The sequence below is a fragment of the Charadrius vociferus genome, unplaced genomic scaffold (genome assembly GCF_000708025.1).
Source record: "Charadrius vociferus isolate BGI_N301 unplaced genomic scaffold, ASM70802v2 scaffold103, whole genome shotgun sequence".
Taxonomy (NCBI): domain Eukaryota; kingdom Metazoa; phylum Chordata; class Aves; order Charadriiformes; family Charadriidae; genus Charadrius; species Charadrius vociferus.
Window position 1 is genome coordinate 3,430,825 of NW_009648061.1, and position 23,446 is coordinate 3,454,270.

Here is a 23,446-nt window from a genome sequence, read left to right on the forward strand (position 1 = left end):
TGGATGGGGCTTTGAGCAACCTGGTCTAGTGGGAGGTGTCCCTGGCCATGGCAGGGGGGTTGGAACTAGATGATCTTCAAGGTCCCTTCCAACTCTAACCATTCTATGATTCTATGAAATGCTTTTCATTTAAAAGGGAGATTTGAAGGGTACTAGCTCTAATAAATCTTTCGTACTCTTTCTTTAAATGGATGTAATTGTAAGTACATATCCCACCACAATCAATTTTAAAAGTTGGTTAAATTCTTTGTACTAATTTACTTCTAATTAGTTGTTTTAAATAACAGTTGTTTTCAACATTAATGAAATTATTTGTGTGCTGAAAATACATTATCTGTTTGCTCTGGATTGAAGCCAATGGCTGAATAAGGAATTACGTATTATAGTTTCTTCATTATTTCTTTCTTCAAGTATAAAAGCCTTTTCAGTACCCAAAGGTTACATAGGAGTTTGACTCCCTCCCATTGCTTGAGATACTTTTAATCAAGGTATTCTTCAACCTCTACCCTGAGGTTTGTGAGCCAGTGATAATTTCCTTTAGAATGCCATACTCCATCAAATCTCCTGCAAGTCTCAGATTGCAGTAAAAACATGCATTTCATCTCACAGCTCAAAGTTTGGATAGAATAGCTTATGGTTCCTTCTTGTGATATTTAAAATCTTGTTATGGGGAAAGAAAGCAACCAAGGATTTGTTAAATATAGAAAAAGTACTTGTTACTGCTACCTCAATAAAATTAAACTTATGCCACACCATTATGCAAAGCTAAGCAAAAGCAAAACAAATGAAGCCACCTGGTTTGCAGAAGTGCTTGCTAGGGTTAATCAAGCTAAAGGTCCAAATACTCCAACGCAGCTTCAAGCAACTCAACTTCGGAGGTCTCACCAAGGTAGTACAAACGCTCTGGCCTGTTACTAGCAGTGGCAAAGGCATGGTTAGCGGGCTACAGGTCTGCTCTGCTTTTCCACCCCTGTAATCAGTTACTTTAAGGTTTTAGAGAGAGTTTTCAAAAATTGCTATTGCATCATGATAATTTTTAGAAAATACTTTAAATATCTATTTGTATTTCTCCAGACGAATAAGCTGACATTTCACTGTCAATGGATGTGCTATAACAAGGCACAGCCATGCAAGGAGGAACACTGTTGTACTTTACAGTACGATCCTACATTCTGGCAAAGTTTAAATTTTAGATTTTAGCATCACCTATAGAAGATACTGTTACCATTTCTAGAATGATTTCCAAACAAATTCAGAGCAGGAATTAATTCACATTTTATAAAGTCTTCCTGTGAACCCATTGTGCAATCACTTACTGAGACACCAAATCTTCCTATCCACTTTCCTTGCAAACTGGGAAGGTAAAGAGCTGTACAGCTTACACCTGTAAGTTGTTGGCAAACTGATTTCCAATCTATAGGCTATGACATTTTGAAGAAATTCCAGAGCCATTCAAAGCACATCCTATTTATAGCTCATATGTAACAGCAAATCTAAAAGTAATTTAATAAATTACAATAAATTTTGCTTCAGAAATGATGCTGTCTTATCAAATAACACTTATGCAAACAATATTGACAGTTCAACTGAATCATTTTATACGAAATCTATTACAATTTGCTGTCTAATTATAAAATGATCTTTACCCCCTTTCTCAATGTGCTGTCACTATTTTGGCTCTGAAAATGGGAAAACCCACTGACAGGATTTGTTGTATTCATGAAGAGTCATTCTCAACCTTTTTATGAATTGTCAGATTAAGTACTTCACTCCCTGCTGCTCCCAGCTAAGTACGGAGAGGTTTTAAAATAGATACCTTCTAAAATCTTCTGCCCTGCTTTCTTAGCAACAGGCTGGGGCACTGATTTATTCTGTAAGGTGTTGCGCTCAGAGTATTGTTATAGGGAAAAGGGAACGTACAGATAAAACAGCAATACAAAACCTTCCTCAAGCTGGCAGTACCTGTTTCCCCGGAGGTGAATGGAGAAGAGCCAGAACAAGTCCCCAGGGTGCTGAGGTCTCGGCTGTGAGCAGTGCAATGCCTCTGGCAGGGGATTCCCTCTCTCGTCTCTCTTAGGGGTCTGCTTGGGGCTGGTTTCCTCAATTTTCCCCTCACAGCCTGCCTCCTTCTCCTTGCTTCCCAAGCAAATTCCCATTCACTTGTCCTTAATTTACTACGCTCAGTCTCAGCCCGAAAAACAAGGTGTTTTGTTTTGTTCTCTCTGGCACTGGGATCGCTCCCATGTGTGAACCACATCAACTTCCAAGTCTAAATGGGAAACAACTTTTTCCCTTGTACAATCAGTGACATCCATCTTGTATGGAAAATTCATTCAAGTTGTTTTGATTCGTGTGGCAATGAAACCAATTTCATAATTTGCTTGTTAATATCCTACCTAAATGATTTTTTTTTTTTTTTCAGTTTGGTCAAATCTAAGTTTAAGAGGAAATATCAAACAACGCAATCTGGAATGATAAATAGGGGACATCTGTTGCAGCATATGGCTTGACATAACAGCTGCATGGAACTTTTTCAGCAAGTAGTAATCCTTTGCAAAAATTCAGCTGAGCATATAATTTTGATGCCCCTGCCTGAATGATGGAGTATTAAAACACTTGCAGTTTAAAACGTACACCAAGCCTTTCATTTTGCATGTAGGTGCAACTTTATAGATAGGACTAACTTCATAATTGGTTCTTGTAAGAAGGGAGTTGGGCAGTTAGAGCTGTAACTTGATGTTCAGTTGTAAGTATAACATTTGTGTTCTCTTTATTAGGGTCTGTTACCAAACATATATTTTGATTTTGGGTGCTAGAAAAAAATTCTTCAGTAAAATACACATGTAAACAATGAAAAAAAATATCTTTCCATTCATATATGCATCCTTGTTTGATTTCCTTGTTTTCTAATAAAATATCTAATTGGGAATGGTATTGCCATTAGTCATATGTTAGGATGAAATTTTGTTTGAAAATGGTTGATTTTTTTTTTTCCTGTGTTCCTCTCACATAGAATTACTTGCTTTTGGTTTGGCTTCTGTGTTTTGCGGGACCAGTTTAATTTCATCAGTTAAGAAAACAAGCAGGAACCACTGGTCTTTCCACAGTAACTTAAGTCAACTCTTCTAGTAATTGCTATACTGCCTAAAATTATAGCTAATAACTGTCTAATATTCTTGTCTGACAATTCTTCCCTTCCACAGTTATACATTATTTTAAAATGTGTAGCAGAAAGAGAGCAGCAACATTAGGTCAAGTTTCAGTCCTGTGAGAAGAATACAGATTTTTTCAGTTAGCACAATAGCATTTGGACAGAATTTGTTTGCAAGCAATATTAAAATTGGTCCCTCATTTTTGTTTTAATAAAATCCTAGATGTAATTTTGGAATGAAGAGAGCAGTAATTGAGAAAGAAAGAGTTAGCTTTTCAAAGGAAATGCTTATATTACTTATATGAAGTCATGAGTACTTATATGTTGTCAAGATCAAACTGTGTTTGTTTGTAGTTAAAAAAAAACCCCAATCATCTTTCTTCTCTGTAGAAGTTTTTGTTTTGTAAGGCTATGAGTGGCTGCCAAGGGAAAAAAAAATCATCTGGCTGCACCTTGGCTTACTGTTCCTTAAACTCCTGCCTGCTTATGACTTTTACTGAAACCCAGTCTTTCTCAATTTGCACTTTTCGTGGGTCATCTTATACACAGATAGAAAACCACTTCTCTGCATGTAAATAAGCGAATTACAGGAAGGTGCGCATAAGTATTCTTTCAGTATCCAGATAAAAAATTATTTCAAGAAAATTGGTGAAACGTACCCCTCTGTTATGCCAATTTGAGACTTATTTTTATAGTGTGCTTTTAAGGAGCTGTCTTGTGTGCTGTGAATTGTCCAGGTGCCAGAATTCAAATTGGCCACTTTTTATTTCCAGCAGAAAGTCTGCCACCGAGACCAATTCCTCACCTTGACGGCTGAGCTAGCTGTGAAGTCTTCTTGCACGTAGTATTAAGAAATGCTGTGGTTAGTATTCAGCATCTTTACAGCAGAACCGACGCGATACATGGGGAGCCCGCACCCTGCTGCCACGGAGCGGATCCAGCTCTGCAGAGCAGAGTTGCAATTACTGCGGGCTCCGAGTGTCAAAGATGCAGTAAGAGCCAGCAAATGACTTTCCTAGCGCTTGAGAGCTTGGGGTAGAAAATGCTTTTCCTAAGGACTCCAGTGAAAGATCCCTTGTGCTTGGCTTCCGTGCAGAGTATTGAGCTCTCAGATTGCAATATTAATTGCCATGTTCGTGAGGGAAACTCCCTGTAGTACCCGTGTGCCTTCAGCGTATAAACAAAAAAGCCTGCCAAAGTGGTCTTCACTCTCACTGGGATGCTGGATCTCCCAGCTCTACCAAATGGCATTCTGCATCAGCCCATGACCCAACTATTAAATTAAGATGGAGAAGAAAAGCCTACATGAGTTGGAAGATGTTTAGATTTTTATTTTTAATAAAGAGTATTAAATAAGCAAAATCTTGGTATAAATTTAAGGCTGACTTTAACATACCAAGCTGAGAAGAATCAGTCTTTTTTCCGCAGTCATACTTGTTTACTTATGATCTTTTACCCTGTGATTTATTTGGCAAAGTACATCTTTTGCAGCACAATAAAAAAATAAAATACATAGTGGCAGTGTGGCAGGAACAATGCTTTTTGGAAAAGCTGACTTTACCGTTTTCTTGGTTTCCAGTTATATTTGTAACCTAAGTTGTTTTGAGGGGTTTGTTTATATATATAAAAGTCATCATTTGAGGTAGCATTAGACATGCACTGAATAATTGTTTAGACTTTCCTGATTTTGCGCGTGGTCTCTTGCTAGGGTGATATTTTTTGCTTGGAAGTGTATGATCTTAATTTTCTTAACTTTGAATGGAATAAGGATAGCATGTAGCTCATCAGGTCTTTAGTTATATCTGACTATAGACATACATATGCAAATACCAGTTCTAAGTAAAACACTGGCTAAAAAATGCATTGAAGAGTTTAATCAGGATGAGTTTGAGCTCCAGCCTGGTTCAGATATGATGGGTTTTTGGCTCAGATTGCTCCATTAAATTGAGAGACTTCAATTTTTTCTAAATATTTTACTTTGCTTCTTTAGGGTAAGTGATGCAGTACCTACTGCAGTAGCTTAAATGAATTTATGTCAAAAGGAGTGCTGTTTCTAAGCTGAAAGGATGGTGGATAAACTCTGTCTGCTAAGCGGTAGTAACATCTCATCAGCCTGGACTGTGCTTTTAAAAGGCTTGGTCTTGTCTTCAGTCTTCTGGACTTTGGCTAAGAGAAAGATAAATCAAAGTTTTCCTGGTTCTGTGTTCTCTCAGTTTCCTCTTCCAGTGGCAACAAACTTAAATCGCCTTAACTAAGATCTACATGTAGTTTTCCTTACGAGCTATATCTGTGCAGTTATGTCCTTGAAAAGGTTGATTATAACCTTTTCCAAAATTTCTAACCAATTGTTAAATTTGATTGTCATTATCTGTGAAAGACCTTGTTAGAAAAGATGATTTACATTTAGTATGTTAAATAACTCATTGAACATAATAGATGCATGTCCTCTGATAAGCTACTCCAGAAGATTTAACCTGGTTCAGCAAGATCTCCATAGCAAGCATTCCTGTAGACTGTTTCAAGAGTCCTTCATCTGATGTCTGCAAGACTGGTAATCAGTACTCGGATCCAAAATCCATCTTCCAGCTGGAACCATCTGAATTCTTTCAGTACCAGTTTCTCCTTAGTTTTAAACTCAAAATGCAATTGCAATATAATTTTTCTGTGCACTTCAGTTTGTTATGTGTAAGGGTGAAAAACTTCAACCTGCAAATAGGCATGATGAGTCTGGGGTAGCTATTTTTCTCTTTCTATGTAGCATCCATCACAACCTAGTGATCTGCAAATAGAGACAAAATGCCTACTCTGAGTGCATCACAACCTCAACAGCAAGGAGGAGATAAGATTGAATGCAAGTGATCGAGTAAGAGATATTCAGCATGGATCTGATTAGTTTCTTATTTCCCCATCCCTCCCAAGAGTCAGTCTACAGATAGGAAACTGTTGAGTTGGATTATCGAGTTGTTGGACTGACAGCTCTCTTCCAATCCATGTACAGCAGAATGGGTCCCACTATTGCTGGTGAAACACTGATACGCGAAGTCCGGTCCCTCTCCTTCCTGTGGGCAGCTGGTGACACACAGATGATTTAGGGAGCAGTCAAGGCACCTCTGAGGCTATTCCAGACTTGCTTATTGTGCTCAGAAACCCAATTCTGTCAAGGCTTTCAGAGTAAGGTGGCAAATTATCTCAGTGTCCAGCTCTTTACTATAGTCTTAAAGGGCATGTAATGCATACACGCTTGAAAAATTCGTTCACAGTAGTATGGAGAAGAGTGGAGGCATAATGGAAGGTGCCTCAGGTAAAAGATCCTTTTTTTTTTTTTTTTTTTTTTTTTTATCACTTCCCCTTGCAAAGTCAAGAGAATGGTTCATCTTCTTAGGCCTCACATAAATCCAGCTCCAGGTCGTCCTCAGCAAAAGTAATGGGAAGTGAATTGCCAATGCCCTTTCATAATTGCAAATCCTTAATTAAGGAGGGGTACAAGGAGGCACTTAAAATGCCAGCCTCAGCAAGTAGCAGGCTCCACTACTTGTGAGAATAAATTAGAACTTGTCAGAATAAAATTGTTTCTTTCATTAATGAGGTTGGTAGTGCTCAAAGACTTAAAATTAGATGAAAGGCATTGTTCTACGGTGGAAGAAGATTACCTTACTCCTTAAAACTGTGTGTGAGGGCCAAAAACTTTAAAGACAGTGTCAGGCTTACTGGGCAGTGCTGTTTTACTTGATTCTGCCTTGACTTACAATCATTTTGGAAGAAGGTAGAACAGCTAATTTAGTCTGGTGATCCCTTCATCCTCTTACTGTGAAGGTTTAATTTCCAGTTAGTGAAACCAGATCCTACTTACTGTCTCTTGAGTGAGTATGTAGGTTTTCATTTGGATTTTTATTTGGAGCTCGCCTGTTACTATGGTAGTTTATTGAGCAAAAGCTCGTGCAGTGTCAAGTGGGTTTTAAATAGAGAAAAAGGGCTTAAAGAATATTTCTGGGCATCTCAACTGTTGCTGAACACCAATTTATCATGATGTTTACATGAGTTTACTTTTAATTAGCAAGAACCTACAGTGAATAGAAAATAGTGTATACCTACACATTTTTAAGCATTTTGCTAGACTTACGTTTGCTTCTTTTGTATTTTTTTCTTCTTTTTGAGTTTATGACTAGTTTTTGAAGCCCCAAGTACTGTTTTGTTGCCATCAGAGCACTCTTTTTTTGCTTCATTTCGTTTCACAAAGGAGCAACGCATTGTCTTGCATCAGAAGTAATTTGGACCTTGAAGGGGGAAAGATTTGCATCCTGATTCTCTACTTTCACGCACATCACTTACACTTGTCTAGGTAAATGTAAAAAAAGGTCAACCATTTTGGGTTTTGCACTGACTAAACCAGGCAAAATGCTAGGTATTTCAGGAATAGTAGATGTGCCAGTAAAGCTTACCAAGAACAGGTTATAGAGAAGTGAGCATAATATCTTTATGAAGGTCTTTATTCCTTTAAATACAGTATTAATTTTCATAAAGGCATTCAGAACAGAATTCAAACAAATACTCTATTCCCTTTAAAGCAGCAATTCTTAAATGGAAAAATGAACAGTATTCTTATTTCTGGCCTTTTGGGTTTTTTTTTTCTGTAGCTAAAGTCTGTCAGTTTCTGCCTGTTTACCACATACAGATTATTTTAAGGTTTGGGGATTTTTTATTGGTATTCTAAGCAAAATTTTTACATTAAACTGCATAACTGTCTTTGCATACAGTTCCATATAAAATAATTAAAATATGACATTGTGTAACTGAAACAGCCTCCCCATAGAGGTAATTAATTTTAAAGGGAAACCCAAAAATGTAGGTTGATTCTTGTTAATTACATGTCTCCTTCAAAACACAGAATGCTAAGGAAAGCCTTGAGCGAGCAGTTTTCTTGCTGCTTATATTTATAAATGTCTGAGTCTACGTTCATAGGGTCTTTAGCAGTTTCCTCCCACCACATTCACTTTGGTTTTTCACAGTGTAACGCTCATATTTGTAACCTCGTGTCTACAATGATGATAATCATTCTCTGTGTTGGTTCAAGACTGGATAGCCATAAAGGCAAAACTCAGTTTTGCCGCTCAAGGTTAGGTGTGGGGCCAGGCTACTGTCACCGCAGGGAGGGAGGTAAGAAGGAACAGGGTCCTCTAGAGAAGAGGACGTGTGTTGGCAAGGGGAGAGGTAGGAAGAGGCAGGCTTGCTCTTACAGCTGCTGCTGGGAGGATGCTGGGCTAAAATAAAGACCACTGCAGCTGCGCTCAGAAAGCTTTGGCTCTTGATTGCTCTTCCTTTTCTTTGACACATTAAGAACTTTAACAAAAGGATGGGGTTTTTTAAGTCTCCTTCTGAGTTGCACCATTAAGCTGCTTGTTTCTGTGGAAAAACGGTATTATTCTGTGACTTTGAATAGTAAAATTTTTACAAAATAAAAAATGGCTTGTTGGAGGCCAGTATAATACCATACTACTGCATCAGGTTGTGAAGGAAGTCTTTTTGCTTATAGTACCACCTAGCCTAGACAGTTACTATCATTACATTGAAGATCACAGAAAGAGTCAGGGTTTTTTTCTCTCATTGCGTGTCTATCAAGAGTTATAGTCTTACTGTAAATCAGAGCCTATTTTCTGCCATTGGTTTTTATTAATTTTATTTAAAAGGAAGAAATCTGTGAAGTCCAAGGCCTAAAAAACCACATGTAATAGTCCTTCATTCTATGTGTGGTTACAGCCTACATAGGCCTAGATCATAACCAGCTGCTCAGTTTTTAGTCTTAGTTCTGAGAAATTTCCAATGTTGCGGTGACTACTTGTGTATTCAAAGCTGTATTCCCACTGCGAAAGTGTGCAGGTATCATTCAGCCCCATTTACAACGTAGTCATTTTCTCTTGACAGAAACAGCTTTTTTAAGCACACAATGCTGTGAAATGTTTTGATTTTTTTTAAAGATGAAGACTATTCAATCTTTTTTTGCAGAAGTGTTAATTATTAGCCATTTGATTTTTCTGTAGGAGTTCTCTGGAATCTTTCCTCCTGTGATGCACTGAAAATGCCAATCATCCAGGATGCCCTCGCAGTGTTGACCAATGCAGTGATCATCCCTCACTCGGGATGGGAAAACTCTCCGCTCCAGGATGATCATAAAATACAACTCCATTCATCACAGGTGCTGCGCAATGCCACTGGGTGCCTAAGGTGAGTACTGCAAAACATTTGCTTTGCCTTAATCATCTTACTTTGGCTTGAATTGTTATTTCTCATTTTTAGGCATCTGTAAAGTAAATAATTGGTTTGCCTGTCAGCTAAGACGATGACTTTCCCTGCTGTAAACTAAAAGTTGGAAATTAATTAGAAAACAAGCTTCGGGCCATTCAAAAAACAATCTCTAGAAGCGCTGCTGTGGGTTTTCCTTTTTTCTTTTCTTAACAGCTTTGACCGATCTTCTCATCCAAGCTTGCATATTACAGATGTTTTTCTCTTTGTAAATTTGTCCCATTTTCCCACTTGCTTAAGTGAAGTCGATATGTTCTCACTATTACACCCAATTTAATCAGCACAAAAAATAATGAAGATGCTCACAAAAAGTAACATGCCTTACGGGTTCCAGATGCCATTGCTGGAGTTATGATAAATATAGAGAGTAGATTTTTTCTGCTCTGTGAAGATGAAAAATGGATTTCAATAAGGGACCAGCCAATTTAGCGTTGTGCAACAAGAATACTTAAATAGAACCTTAACAAGTATGGAATGTGTTTATATTTATATTTGTATGTCAAACTTGTATATGCAACACCGAAGTGCGCTTACATAAATATATGCAACATGATCTATCTGTTCCTAAAAATCACTGTAGATGTGAGAATGAAAATAGGATGAGTAAGAAAAGTTTCAGCTCTGAGAAAACCTTACAAAAGGATTGAGTCACAGCAGTTTTTGAATTCCAATCCGTATCATTTTGTTGAAATATTTTAAGGTATTAAGCAAGTTCTTTTAAGCGTTGTTTTTTTTTTTCCTCCTTGTGTATTGGAGATTCATTACTCTATCTCAGAGACATAAAAATTGATGAGTTAATTTTTTTACATACATCACAGGAAAATTGTTAGGTGAATAGTATGTATCAGTAACACAATCTATGTTGTATGCTGCATCCAAAGCGGATATCCATCAAAGAGCTAAATGAAAAACCACCATTGATTTGGAGGCAAAGTAAAATAGCAGTATTTTTTACGTATCTGTAGCAAGCACCTTTTTGTCTTTGTGCTGTTTCATCAAATGAAATGTCTCTCTTTCAGAAGTAATATCTGAAAAGGCTGAGGGAAAAAGTAATAATTATTATTGATTGTTTATATTTAATCAGAAGAGAATGAAATACAGAAGGTGATAACTTCCGTATTGCAGATATACTTGTATTGGACTTAAATGTAGGTATGTATATGTGAATACCAGCTATGTTGGGATATGTGACTGAAGCTAGGTGTTTGTACCTGCGTTGTATTGATTTTGAAAAGACTTTAGTAGTATAATTGTGTTGCATTATGTTCAAATTAGTAGAAAAAAACTTACTCAATCACTGTGACAGAAGTCATTCCATAAAGACATGTATCCTGTTATACTTCTCACACTTCCAGTGTTTAACCTGTCTCAGCTAAAGAGCTGCCTCTGAAAGAAGCGTCCATTATAAATTTGAGGATTCATGGTGCCCCTTCTCTGAACAGGCATGTCCACTGTTGGTCTCCCCACACAATAAGCTCTGTCTTCCTGTTAATTTTTCCCAAGTGCTTGTCAGGGACTGAAGTCCATCCCTGATCTTGCAAACCTCAGTTCATCCTGCCTCCTAGTTGATGGATTCATTGCACATTGGTCTTGAAATCTTTCTTCTTTGGTTGTTTTTGGGGGTTTTTTTGTGAATGTATGTGCACGCCTATTTGCAAACTGATGTGAGCTTACTGTAGCCTGCACTGTGGGTCAGCCTGGAGACTTGTGGCCACACGAGAATGGTACATTGCCTGATCTAATACACACCGCTTTTCAGCAAGGCTTACTACCAAGTGCTTGATGGTATGCTGTCATAGCAGAATGGCTTCTGGGCAGCTCGTGCAAAATAAGCTCCCATCTGCCTGCAAAAGACTGTGCATATTATAGCTCTTCAGTCCTTCCCAGGTAGCTGTAACAGCAGCTCAAACAGCTGTCCTGAGCAGGTTGGTCTTCCTTCTAAGCCCGGGCCTTCCAACCACAGTATGGCTTTTTAATATCTTTCTGATATCAAACCCTCCCTATTTCCCAGGTGCATCTTTCTGTCCTCTCTGATGGGTTCAGATATTTATCTGGCCTGCATCCATCTTCTTTAGATAATTTCATCCCACTTAGTCTGTGTGGATGCTCTTTAGCAGAGCCAGAACATTTGGAGAGGGTTGAACTTACTTTTGCTTCACACCAGCAGGAACTTTCTTGTTTACCTTTCCCCAGTCGCTGTTGAAAATATCTCTCTCTGAACAAAACATCAAGTTTGAGTTTGTGCGAGGGAGAAAAGTGTAAGTTGACACCTGAGATAGTAACTGGGTTCTTGTGTTGAATTCATGTAAGATAATGGGGCTGTAGGCTGGAGGAAACAGCGGATGTCAGAAAGATGAGAAAGCTCTGTGGAGATGATCGGAGGAGCACGTGCTCTGTGCAGGTAGTATCTTAGCTAGCATTCCTTAAATACCCACTACCCTCAATAGACTGAACAGCTCTCACACTTTCCACTTGTGACTAGGTATGAGCCTCATATTTCCATTTCAAGACCTCGCTGGACAACAGAGATAATGTAAATGAAGAAGGTGGTGGTTGCTGGCTGAGATAGTGCTGTGTTTATCTGGCAAATGGAAAGTCCATTGTCATCTTCCATGGGAGAACTTCTGCTAAGACTGCAGTTTGGTTGGGCTCTGCTGTTTTCTTTTTCTCCTTTTGCTCCAGCTGGTTTTTGAAGGGACGCTGGTTAAAATTCAGTTACAGCAGGATTGTCATTGATGATGCTCAGTATTATAGGAAAAGTAGTGGTGTTCAGGATACTTGACAAATGTTTCTGAATCTGTAATGTTGACAGATTTTAGAGACATCAGGTTGTATTACATAAGGTTTCATGCTAGCAAATATGTCAGGAGGATTTGGGTGGGGTTTTTTTTTCAGTCTTCTGTGCCTTTGGTTTTCTGATGCATTCACTGCTGAAAACTTTAAATAATATCTGAGAGGTGCTGTAATATAATCCATCCCATACACAATGCTAATGAATCATTTGCAATGGCTGTTATATAGGAATAGTCAGATCCTTTGTTTTGTGTTTTTCCACTACAATATATAAATTATTCTTTCTGCTGATCTTCCCTTTTCTCAGTTTCTTGATGAGAGTTTCTTAACACTTTTTCAATTAAAAAGTTGCTTGTTAACTGCAATTTTTAGTACTCTTATCTGCTTATTCATTGTCAATCTTAACCAAGTCTGCAACTCCAGTCACACAGTAACCCAGCTGAAATCAGTATGAAATCATATGAAATGCAGCAGCATCACACCTTTTTTTGCTGTTATTTTCTTTTTTCCTTAAAGATGTTATTTACTAACTGCACTTTGCATACTTTTGTGATTTGAAAAAAGAAAATAGCTTTAATACAATATTGTACTAATTAATTTTACATAACTTGAATACTTTGAAATGGTTTGGAAAATTCAAGGCTCTAAATACAGCATTATACCTATCACTTATAAATTTAATCTTAATATTCAACTTTCATAAATTGCCACACCTCAGTGTGACACGTATTAGAGTAATCACCCAATTTACTTGGCTTCCTACTGAGATACTCGTACCTTACCTCATTAAGCTCTGTGAAATTTTGACTTCTTTTTTTCCTTTTGGATTTCAGCTGTGACTGCTTTATTTCTGTTAGGGAAATACTGTATCTTTGATTTATAGTTTCTGATTCATTTCGACTTTATTAGGGGAAGTCACATGAAAACTGAATTTGGAATCCCAGTTGTTTACAGTGGGGTGTTTACAATCCATAAGCTGAAATTTAGTAATCAACAGGAGGCACGTTGCACAGTGTTGTTTTAACCTGAAATGTCAAGCTTACTGTGGTGGGTTGACCCTGGCTGGACACCAGGTGCCCACAAAGCTGCTCTACCACTCCCTTCCTCAGCTGCACAGGGGAGAGAAAACACAACAAAAGTCTTGCGGGCCGAGATAAGGACAGGGGTGGATCACTCAGCAGTTATCATTATGGGCAAAACAGGCTTGACTTGGGGAAAATTAATTTTATTTATTACCAATCGAATCAGAGCAGGGTAATGAGAAATAAAACCCAAATCTTAAAACACCTTCCCCCGACCCCTCCCTTCTTCCCGGGCTCAATTTCACTCCCGATTTCTCTACCTCCTCCCCCCGAGCAGCACAAGGGACAGGGAATGGGGGTTGCGGTCAGTTCATCAGACGTTTTCTCTGCCACTCCTTCGTCCTCAGGAGGAGGACTCCTCACACTCTTCCCCTGCTCCAGCATGGGGTCCCTCCCACAGGAGACAGTCCTCCACAAACTTCTCCAACATGAGTCCTTCCCACGGGCTGTAGTTCTTCATTAACTGCTCCAGCGTGGGTCCCTTCCATGGGGTGCAGTCCTTCAGGAACAGACTGCTTCAGAGTGGGTCCTGATGTACAGTTTAGAACCTTGGGGTTTTTTCTATGAATTGAAGATGAATTTACATTAATAGAATCTCATCTGAGAAATTAAAAAAAAATTAAGAATTTACTGCTTTTAAGAGTCTAATCTGGTTTTAGATTCAAAATCATAAAATGCTGGTGTTTTATTTCTTCCATGTTCTATTAATTTTTCATCATACACTGAAGGTACAGGGGCAACTGTGAAAATCAAAGATCTATTAAAATATTTATCTTAACCTCTATTAGTTGATTAGAAATTGTATGGGAGAGTAACTCCAGTAGGTTTTGTTTATAAAGCCCCATACCTTTCAGATTTTCATACTTTTATATGTGTCAGACCTTTCACAAAATACCATTAATTATTTTTCAACTGAAAAAAATACATAGCCAAGCTCTCAGAGTAGAAAAGCAAAGGGGAAAAGTGCTTTTAAAACATGAATTGAATGTAACTGACCCAGTTGTATTTTCTGGGTATATCAACTTTTGGAAGGAACAAATTACCTTGTTAAAACAATTTGTGTTAATTGTAAAGCCTGAATATGGAAAGGTTTTAACTATTTTGTGGATGAATTACCTGTTTCACAGACATTTACAGCTAATGCATTTGTCTGAACATCTTATTTCTCCTCCAGTTCTCTTCTAAGCATCCAAAGTCTATAGATTCCTATTTTTAGGAACTTCTATAGTCTGTTTTGAATATGACGTTCTGCTGCCTATGACAAAAGAAGATGTGGGAGCAGCATAAAATAAATAGCACCGACTGTATTATTCATCATCTGTTTAGTTTCTAAAGAAACATACATATATATGAAGAAACATTCTTTTATATATGTGAAAGATGTTTCTTAGGAAACTACTGATACATGTACATATGTGCATGTGTATATGTATGTTTATGTGTATATAGATACAGATATAAAAGGGCTGATGACTGAAGCTTTTCTGTCTTTACTGACTGGTGCAAGCTCTGAATATCTTCCGTTGGGTATAAACAGATCTGGTTTCTTACAGTAGGAGCAGGACTTTTGCTGCTGATTTTATGATTCTCTTATCAACAGAACAGTCACATTTAGTCCATCACTGTGTATGCTGTAGTGGATACAGAGATGTTGGACTTGCCAACCCATCTCAGTATCTCCCTTGCTTTTTCTAGAGCCCAGGAGTTCTTCTCACGCTGACCTTGCAGTCCTGCACATCAGATAACAAGAAAGCTCACGCTCCACTAAGAAGCCTGTCAGAATGCAAAGTTAGGACAAAAGTCATATTAATTGTGTATTTCCACTGGCAGCCTGCTTAAGGAGGAACTTTTACTACAAGCACTTCAAGCAAGCAAGAGGCATGGGAGAGAGACAGCTACCTAGAGGGATACTGAGGCAGGGCTATCCACTTGTACAGAGGAAGTTTTCCAAACCCAAACCTGCAATTTTGCCTCCTCTTAGCCTCTTCAAATCCAGTCTTATCCTGGAGAAAAGGGTGATCACCACTGTTCCTGTCCTTGTAATGCACTTTGAGCTATTGAAATTACAAAGCTGGTGTAATTAAAATCCAAGGACCATTAGATCAGCAGATTTGATACCAATTACCTAGCTACATTCTGTGACTGTGTTGTGGTGAAACACCTGCTATGTTTTACATAGTCTACATGCACACCATGTGTTAAAGCTTATTTGGCCACAACTACAATATTGAATCAAGTTAGAGAGTTCCTAAACTCCAGGGTTATACTGGCTATACCGATGTGTCCATTGTTAAACACACGCTCTCCTGACAGTTCTTCTCAGCTTGGGAATTTCTCTAGGACCTGGAGTTGGAAGTAAGTGCAGAGGAGAGCCTTCTGGAGAAGCTAAGGAAAAGCTGTTTTAATATCTGGTTCTGTGAAGTTCAATCTCTTTTCACTAAAACTGAAATTCTTATTGAAATTATATCATTTATGCTCCTGGGTCCCAGCAATGACAAGCTGTGGAGGAACTGAGGGGCTAATGTTCACTCTCCATTATTTTGAAGAAACCAAGAAGGATTCTTGGCATGCACTGTATGAAACCAGTACATTTCCAATTTAATATAAATGAAGAAATGGTGACCACAACTTCTACATCTTGTCTTTCCAGGTTAAAGCTGAATGGCATATTGCTTACTTTTAAATATATTAGCTCAGAAGTTTTATATTACTTGTACACGATGAAATTTGAAAAACTGTCTTTAATGAGCTTGTTAATGCCTCCCAGAGTATCATACAGGAACAGAGTTCACTGGAGGGAAATGGGCTGAACTGCTGTTTCTTGTCTTTTGAAGTAAAATAGAAAGGAGTAAACTCTAAGTTGCATTTACGTAATGGCAAGCATTTTAATCAAGGAGTAGGTGTCTATATAAGAGCCTGGTGTTTAGAGGCTTTGAGTATTTCTAGACTGTCACTGACTCACCAGCTCTGAAAATCATTTGTAGTTTTGATGATGTTGATAATGAGTTGAAGTGTCTAATTTCAGGCACCCCAACCAAAAACTTTCAGACGGGCTGCTTTCGTGGGCATGAACTATGCAAAATGCATTTTCAAAAAGGACTAAAACTTCCACTAGCTCATGTGTAAATGTCCATGGCCATATTCCTCATCTTCTACCCACAAACCAAAATGGGAAAAAACACAGGAAATTAATAAGAATCAGTCTGCTGGGGAAAACGTATTTCACCTTTTCAAGAAGCTGAAAAGTCCAGTCTAGAAAAAAGTCACAAACCAGTCTGAGAGGCCACAGTGATTGCATCCCAGTTAAGCATAAAGTTTGGGAGGTGAATTTCGGCGAGATATGAGAGTGTTCCTTACTGAATACTATGATGATTCAGAAATGTAGCTGAAATAAAAATCTAATGTTAACATTCAAGGGGAGAAGGAGATTTTAGTATGACTAGATCAGTGTCCTCTGATTGCTGCTGTAATATTTTTATTCAGAAGATACTCAAGGGAAAAGTACCAACAGAATTAAAAGTGTAGCTGTGTCAGATACTTAAGCACCCCACTCTTTCTTCACAGGGCAGTTACTCCCACTTTGCATATTCATGAACAAATTTATAAGGTTTATACAAGGTCATACTGTATTAATTATAGCAGTGGTATTCAAATAGCACTCTGAAGTTTAATGCTTTTTCAGCATTTCTGGTAAAATCATTACTTCAGCCTATTAAATTGATGCTACAAATTCCAGATAGCTCTGAAAGTTCATTCTGGGCTCAAGTTGATCACAATCTATCTCAACCAGAAATTTTGTTTTTAAACTGATCTTATGGAATGTGTTTTGTATTCTCCTTTGGTCTGAAAAATAATACAACATAATTCCAGACACTTTTTACTCTCCTATACTTAAAAACACGTGACGAGCTTCGGTGGTGTGCCTCCTTCCTGCATCATTTTATCTGGTAAGAGGCGCTGGGCTGCTCTGCCTAAGTCTGCCTTCAAATGCGGGAAGAACTCCCAATGTGTTGATTTTGCACTGAGGTGGCCAAATGTGATGTGTCGGCATCCATCTTCAAAATATTTTTTAAGTGATCTCTCGGCAAACAAGGAAACTCATTCGTATTTCAATGGGGCTTCATGTTTGGATACAAATTAGAAATATTGCAGTTATATGTCAGAGTCTGATAATTTAGGACCTAGCTGAAATTTAGTTCCTATTCTTGAACTAGGATCTTTTATTATCTTTAACAGGAATGTATGTGGGTTTTTTAGGAAAAAAACCCAACAACTTACTGGATGTCTTACAGTCATAAATACTTGCTTCTTGCTATGGCACGAGTGTGTTCTTCCTGTAATTTGCTAATTTTCTGTTGCTGGAAATTATACACGTACACATGAAAAGAATGACTGTGCCTTAGTACCTTTGCTTTCCTCTTACGATATTCTTAGGCTCAGCGACGATGATAAAACTATCAACTGCTGCCTTCTAGGCTGAAGGCTTATGGTGTACCCCAGCCTTGGATTAGGGCTGTGTTGGGTATCTCAAGTATGTGTTGTATGACTGACTATTTCCCAGCTTTTGGTAGTGTTAATTCCTTTCAGGTTGAATGCCTGCTGTTAACTAGGGCCTAATGTGAAAATTAAATGTCTGCTCATATTTGCATGGTTAGGTAGTGTTAATTTACATTTCCTTCTGTCAGGGGTTTAAGCTGTGTGGATGTGAATGTTCTGAAGAAAGTATAATTGTTTTGTGAAAGGGCTTAGATTCTGTGGGCTTTTTTTCATTTCAGAACAGTTTTCATTTATGCGGTAGTGAGTGTTAGCTTGGCAGAAACTATAATAAAATACGATCTGAATCTTGGTGGCCTGCTGACTTGATTTGGGCTGACTCCAAGCCCAGCTGACTACAGTGGGCCTCCTTCTCGCTGGCCAGCTGCAGAACTCAGTATCACAGTGGCACAGCTGTTTTCTTTTTGGGAAGAGTCCCCAAGCCTGTGTGGCACCGCATCTATTTTAGAATGTGTCAGCACGTCCATGCAGTCACTGCATGGGAAGCTGAAGAGACAGAGCCAATTCTGTCTCAACTGTCCAGGCCCATTGGAAAGCACCATAAGGACCACAGGTGCCAGTGGGAACCAGGCTGTACCTCTGTTGTCGCATTGCTGACTATCCAAAATCCTGAATAGTCCTTTCCAAATAGGTACTTTGAAAAACTGGTGTAGTCTGGAGACACTATTTGTCTAGGCATGAGAGAAAAACTGATTATGACAATTCTGCAGCACCGCTCATGGTCATAGTGACTGCTGATAGAAGATGATGTTTTATTTACCCAAGGAAAACGAGAAACACAATCATCCAGAGTTTGTACGCCCACTCAATTCCACCACAGATATATTATTTTAAATAATATTTGGTAAGGTTGAGGTTCTTTGGCTCTGATCTCTTGATTTGTATCTTAACTAGCTTTTCTCATCTTAAAACTGGTTGCGTTACTACGCAATATGAAAACGGAACATGTGAAGACATAGGGCCCTGCACAGTGAAGAAAAGTCAGGGCGTACTTGTGCAGCTTTTCCTCGTTATCTTGTGATAGACTGCTTCAAATCTGAAGAAACTTCCCCTAGGAGTGAGGAGATCATTTGGTCCTTTTGCTCAGTCTGAGGATTTTCAGTAGAGATATCTGTTTGAAGTACACTGAGCTTGCTTCATCCGTGTGGATAAGCTGGCCGACATCACAGAGTAAACATTTTATCACCCCCTTTCAGAATGTTTTGGGCATGTGAACTGTCTCGCTTCAAGCACAAGAGTAATTAATGCCAGCAGCTCAAGTTGAGCCAGTGCTCAAGTCTCTTGCTACAAGAAGGCTTTGATGGCATTCCACATTTCTGCAAGATGGTGAGCTACTGAGAGCTCGTGAGAAACCCTGGCCGGTAATATCCTTAGCGCTGAAACCCTAAGACCCGCAGTCCTTGCCAACTACACTTACAAAGTTTGTTACTTTTTCTGTTTTGGAAATATTTTCCCAGGAAGCCTCCTGATGAAGTAAGTAAATAAATAAAAATATGGTTCTTGGGGTGGGGGTGATGAAATAGGCTGTAGACTGCCAAGCCTGCTCAGCTTACCATGTCTGAGCTGAAGACTGAAAGGCAGCAGATAATTTCTGGAGGTCATTTTTTGTGAAACTTTGCCCAGTGAATATTGACCTTGTGTTCTTACTGTCACGACACATCTCTATAGAAGCGTTTTAGCACTTTGTAAGATTTTTTCCTTGAGTAGAGAGGACAATCTAGGAAGAACACGTTGAGGAAGGAAGATGAAGTCCATTACTTGCAATGAAATGGATTTCCCCCTTTCTGAGAGGATTAGCAAAGCAGACTTGTTAACTTGGGGGAAAATTGAGACTTTTATGAAGGCTGAAGTAAAAAGCATGTCATGCCCATCTCTAATTCAGTTTCCTCGGTTTTATCCAATTTGCATATTTCTCTGGACACGACGAAAACTAACACTCGCGCAGGTGGAGTGGGAGGGTTCCAAGCTAGGGCAAGGTGCAAGGTGATGCTCATGTCCAGCTGTAGCTCACTGACAGGCACGCAGCCTTGCGGACACTGCCTCGGAAAGTCAACAACAGAACAGGCTGAGAGGATCCTCCTGTCTTCCGCCAGCAAAGGCTGTGCTAACTATGGCGGGCAGGGTGGAAGACTTCCCTCTTTCCAAATGAGTTAAACAAAGATATTAGAGGTTTGTGGGGTTTAGGGGGGTTTTCCTGTAGTCTTCCCTAAATCACCTTCGTGTTGTATTTTTCAAGTTCTGTATTACTGTTGAGAAAGTTTCCTCTGGAAAGAATGAACACATTCTGGTTTTTAAAAGAATTATAATAATCCTGTGTTTTAACTGCATCCGCATGTACTGTATAAAAACATTTAACATCTGCCTGATAGTATTTTTAGCTTGCGTCGCACACTACATACAGAGGATTTCCATGACAAAGTACTTCTGAAGTATTCATCCTAGTGTAGCTTTTTTACTTTCACAGCTCATTTCTTTTTGTCAGGTACTCATTTATTATAGTTAGTTGGTTACAGCTTCAGCGTTTTCTCTTGAAGGACAGTAGCATTGTGAAATACCTCCTCCTCCTCTTCCCCTGCTGTCATTCATCCATCTTTATATCTGATTTACTATGCGCAAAAGTACAATACTTGGAAAGTGTTTCAAAAGAGATAGTCATGAAAGGGCACAATGTAAGTATTGTGTATATACCACTGTGGGTGGGGTTTTTTTAATCCCTTAATGAAGTAAAAGTACAAAATAAAATAGAAAATAAAAATATTTTATGTACAAAAAAAAATTCATTTAATTCCCTGGGTTCAATTTATATAATTAATATGTTTGAGGACTTTTTCTAGTAGACTGGTCAAATGGATTGGTTTTGATTGACACCTGCTGTCTTTGGTTGCTGGACTTCATGCTAAGAACGAGCATCTTCTAATCTATGCAAATAAGAGAAAATGCACGATATCGTCTGTAGTTTTGGTAGCTACTCGTGTGTTGCAGGTAGCTGCTCGTGCTCGCAGTCTGGTGGCGCTCCAGGCTGTTCTGGTGGCACTCCAGGCTGCTCCGGTGAGCACTTGCAGTCCATGGGTAGACCCGTGGCTGCCTGGCCTTGGGCGCAGCTTTTGATCATGGCAGTATTTAAGTTTTGTAGCCCCACAGAAACGAGGGCGATCTCATACTGCGTTAACAAAGTGGGTGGGGGTGGGAGGTCATCCTTTTTATAGCCCACATGATAAAGGGGGCAGAGCAGAGATTAATTACTCGGTTTGCACTCGCCTACAGCATGTCCAAGTGGCAGAAACAGATATATATGAGGTTGTATGAATATTTGCTGTGCACAAGAGAATGAACAGCCCCTGGGACACATGTGAGAAGGAAGATGCAGCTTTATTAACTTCACACTGAGGATGGTGATGTAACCAGGTCTTCTACGCTTGACATTGTCTGGTTTGAAAACAGCATAGTCCTCCTTAGCCCTTTCCTTGGCACAATCGTGTCACCTTTTGCTGTCACGAGGTTGCAGAGGTCACTGAGGGCAAAAGCTCAGTAATGAATCCATGCACAGGCACAGGATCCACCAGCAAAATCAGCTGGAGCATGGCTGCCACTGGGATGGCTGGCACCGAAATGGGGGAAAGGGAAATTCACATGAATGATGCATTTTTCTGAACTGAAATTTTACATGATTTACAGGAACAGTGTGGGAATTCTTAATTGTTTTTACAGGAACAATGTGTTTGCTTTTTTCTTTTGTTTTTGGCTTTACTTTGGAGAGGACCGGTAATTTTGGTTTTGCCTTCCGTTAGATTGTAGAAAAGTGAACTAAAAGAATTTTGGGGCTCTGAAATAATCCCAGATTCCCAGAAATAGTGGGTTTTTTTGATGGAAGGGTTTTTTTGTTTGGATTTAATCAGGAAAACTGGGATACCCAAAGTTAAGTAGGCAGCATCTGATCCTGGAGGAGTTCAGTGAACTCCTTCCCAGAACTTGGAGGAGTTCAGGGAAATTAGTCACCTTCCTTTGATTACAAAAACAATTCATGACTTGTTTTAGGTCGCTCGCTTAACTAGGCACGTGAGTGAAGTACTGGTTGTGTAGAGGCATAGTACTGCTGTATGTCGCACTTGTGTATACACAGGTGACCCGTAAATAATCAGTTTGGTTTACTATTTGTTCCTCCAAATGTATAGGTACTTTAAATACTTTGTTATTATTATTATTATATATAATGAAAATATATCTATCAGTACTTGCTAATAAACCAGGAAGCAAGATGTGTGTGAATCCGTGTGGGGGTTTTTATGTGTTTATATAGCTATATGCTTTCTTTTTTCAGTACTCTTTTGCCTGGCTAACAGCAGTTGGTAGAATTTGTTTTAAGAAAGCGGAAAGTGACTGCATTAGCACAAACATTTTATTCTAGAATCCACATATCATGAAACACATGGAAAGCATTAACTGATTAATTATCCCCCATAATTCTCTGACATATCTCTGTCTAGACTATAATGCATGCAGTGTTGCTTCGTGCCAGGATTACATTTTGCTTGACCTTATGGCAGACATACAGTGTAATTACTAAATGGGGGCTAATTTATGTAAACAAATGTTAGTTTTTCATAGCATGAGCCCTATCATTATGTTTTATTGCTAGGGGATGTGTTATGTAGTCAGCCATTCTTCAAGGGCTTGGGTAGATCATTATTGTAAATTGACTTTATACTGTAAACTCTAAAGCTTTAGAGTTTACAAAGTGCGGGTATTGTAATGCCTAGATATGATATTTGTTTCCTCTTCTCCAGGTACGCGCGAACTTTAACTGATCATGCTTAGCAAAGTAAATATATCTTACTTTGTATAAGGGTACTCAAATTATTTCCTTGTTAGTACACAGAGAGTTTAGAGTATGCTAATGCGAACCACATCTTGTATTATCAGACATAATAGGTAAAAACAAATATGCAGGAACTGGAATATGTGTAATACTTTGATAACTGTCATGTATTGGTCTTTTATCTATCCAAAACCTTAGAGGTAGCTGCTACACAGTAAAAGTAATTGACTTCCATAGCACCTTGTACGCCGAGCTAACCTAATGGCTCCCATTTGTCAATCAAGTGCAGGAATGTATTATGAGTGTAATAGTGAAACTAGCCCCACCAGTTTTATTTTTGGTTTCCAATAATGCCAATAGTACTTTTTCTTTCCTTCTCTCCTTCTTTCTCATTCTTACAGAAATAAAGAAGGAGATTGATCGTGTTTACAATGCCGTCTGAATAGCTGGAGTTTTCCTTGGTGCAGACAGGCAGCGGTTTTGGGAATGTGATTCTTGGCAGGCATCTGAGCTTATTCGTTCCTTTCCTGCTTAATCATTTCACACTAACTCCTCTCTGTTGGAGGTCTGTCCTTGTGCTGTTTATTTTGTGAACGTCATGTGTTCAGTAAAATATAAATTATTTCCCTGTCTTATCAATAATAAATATTTGTTCGTGCTCAGAATCTGCAGTGAGAAACAGAGCAGTTTCTAGCAGATGCCAGTTTGGAGTTTGCTCTGCTCTTTTCATAGTTTGTGTGAAATGAATCTAGT

At 38.7% G+C, this 23,446-nt stretch overlaps 1 protein-coding gene across 1 annotated transcript in view; it reads left to right on the forward strand.

Annotated features, from left to right (window-relative positions):
* CTNND2 (catenin (cadherin-associated protein), delta 2) overlaps positions 1-23,446 on the forward strand; it is a 327,283-nt gene that overhangs the window by 178,305 nt on the left and 125,532 nt on the right. Inside the window, exon 7 of the mRNA XM_009883745.1 lies at positions 9,187-9,370. Within this exon, the coding sequence (XP_009882047.1) occupies positions 9,187-9,370 (184 nt within the window). The remainder of the gene's footprint in view (positions 1-9,186; positions 9,371-23,446) is intronic.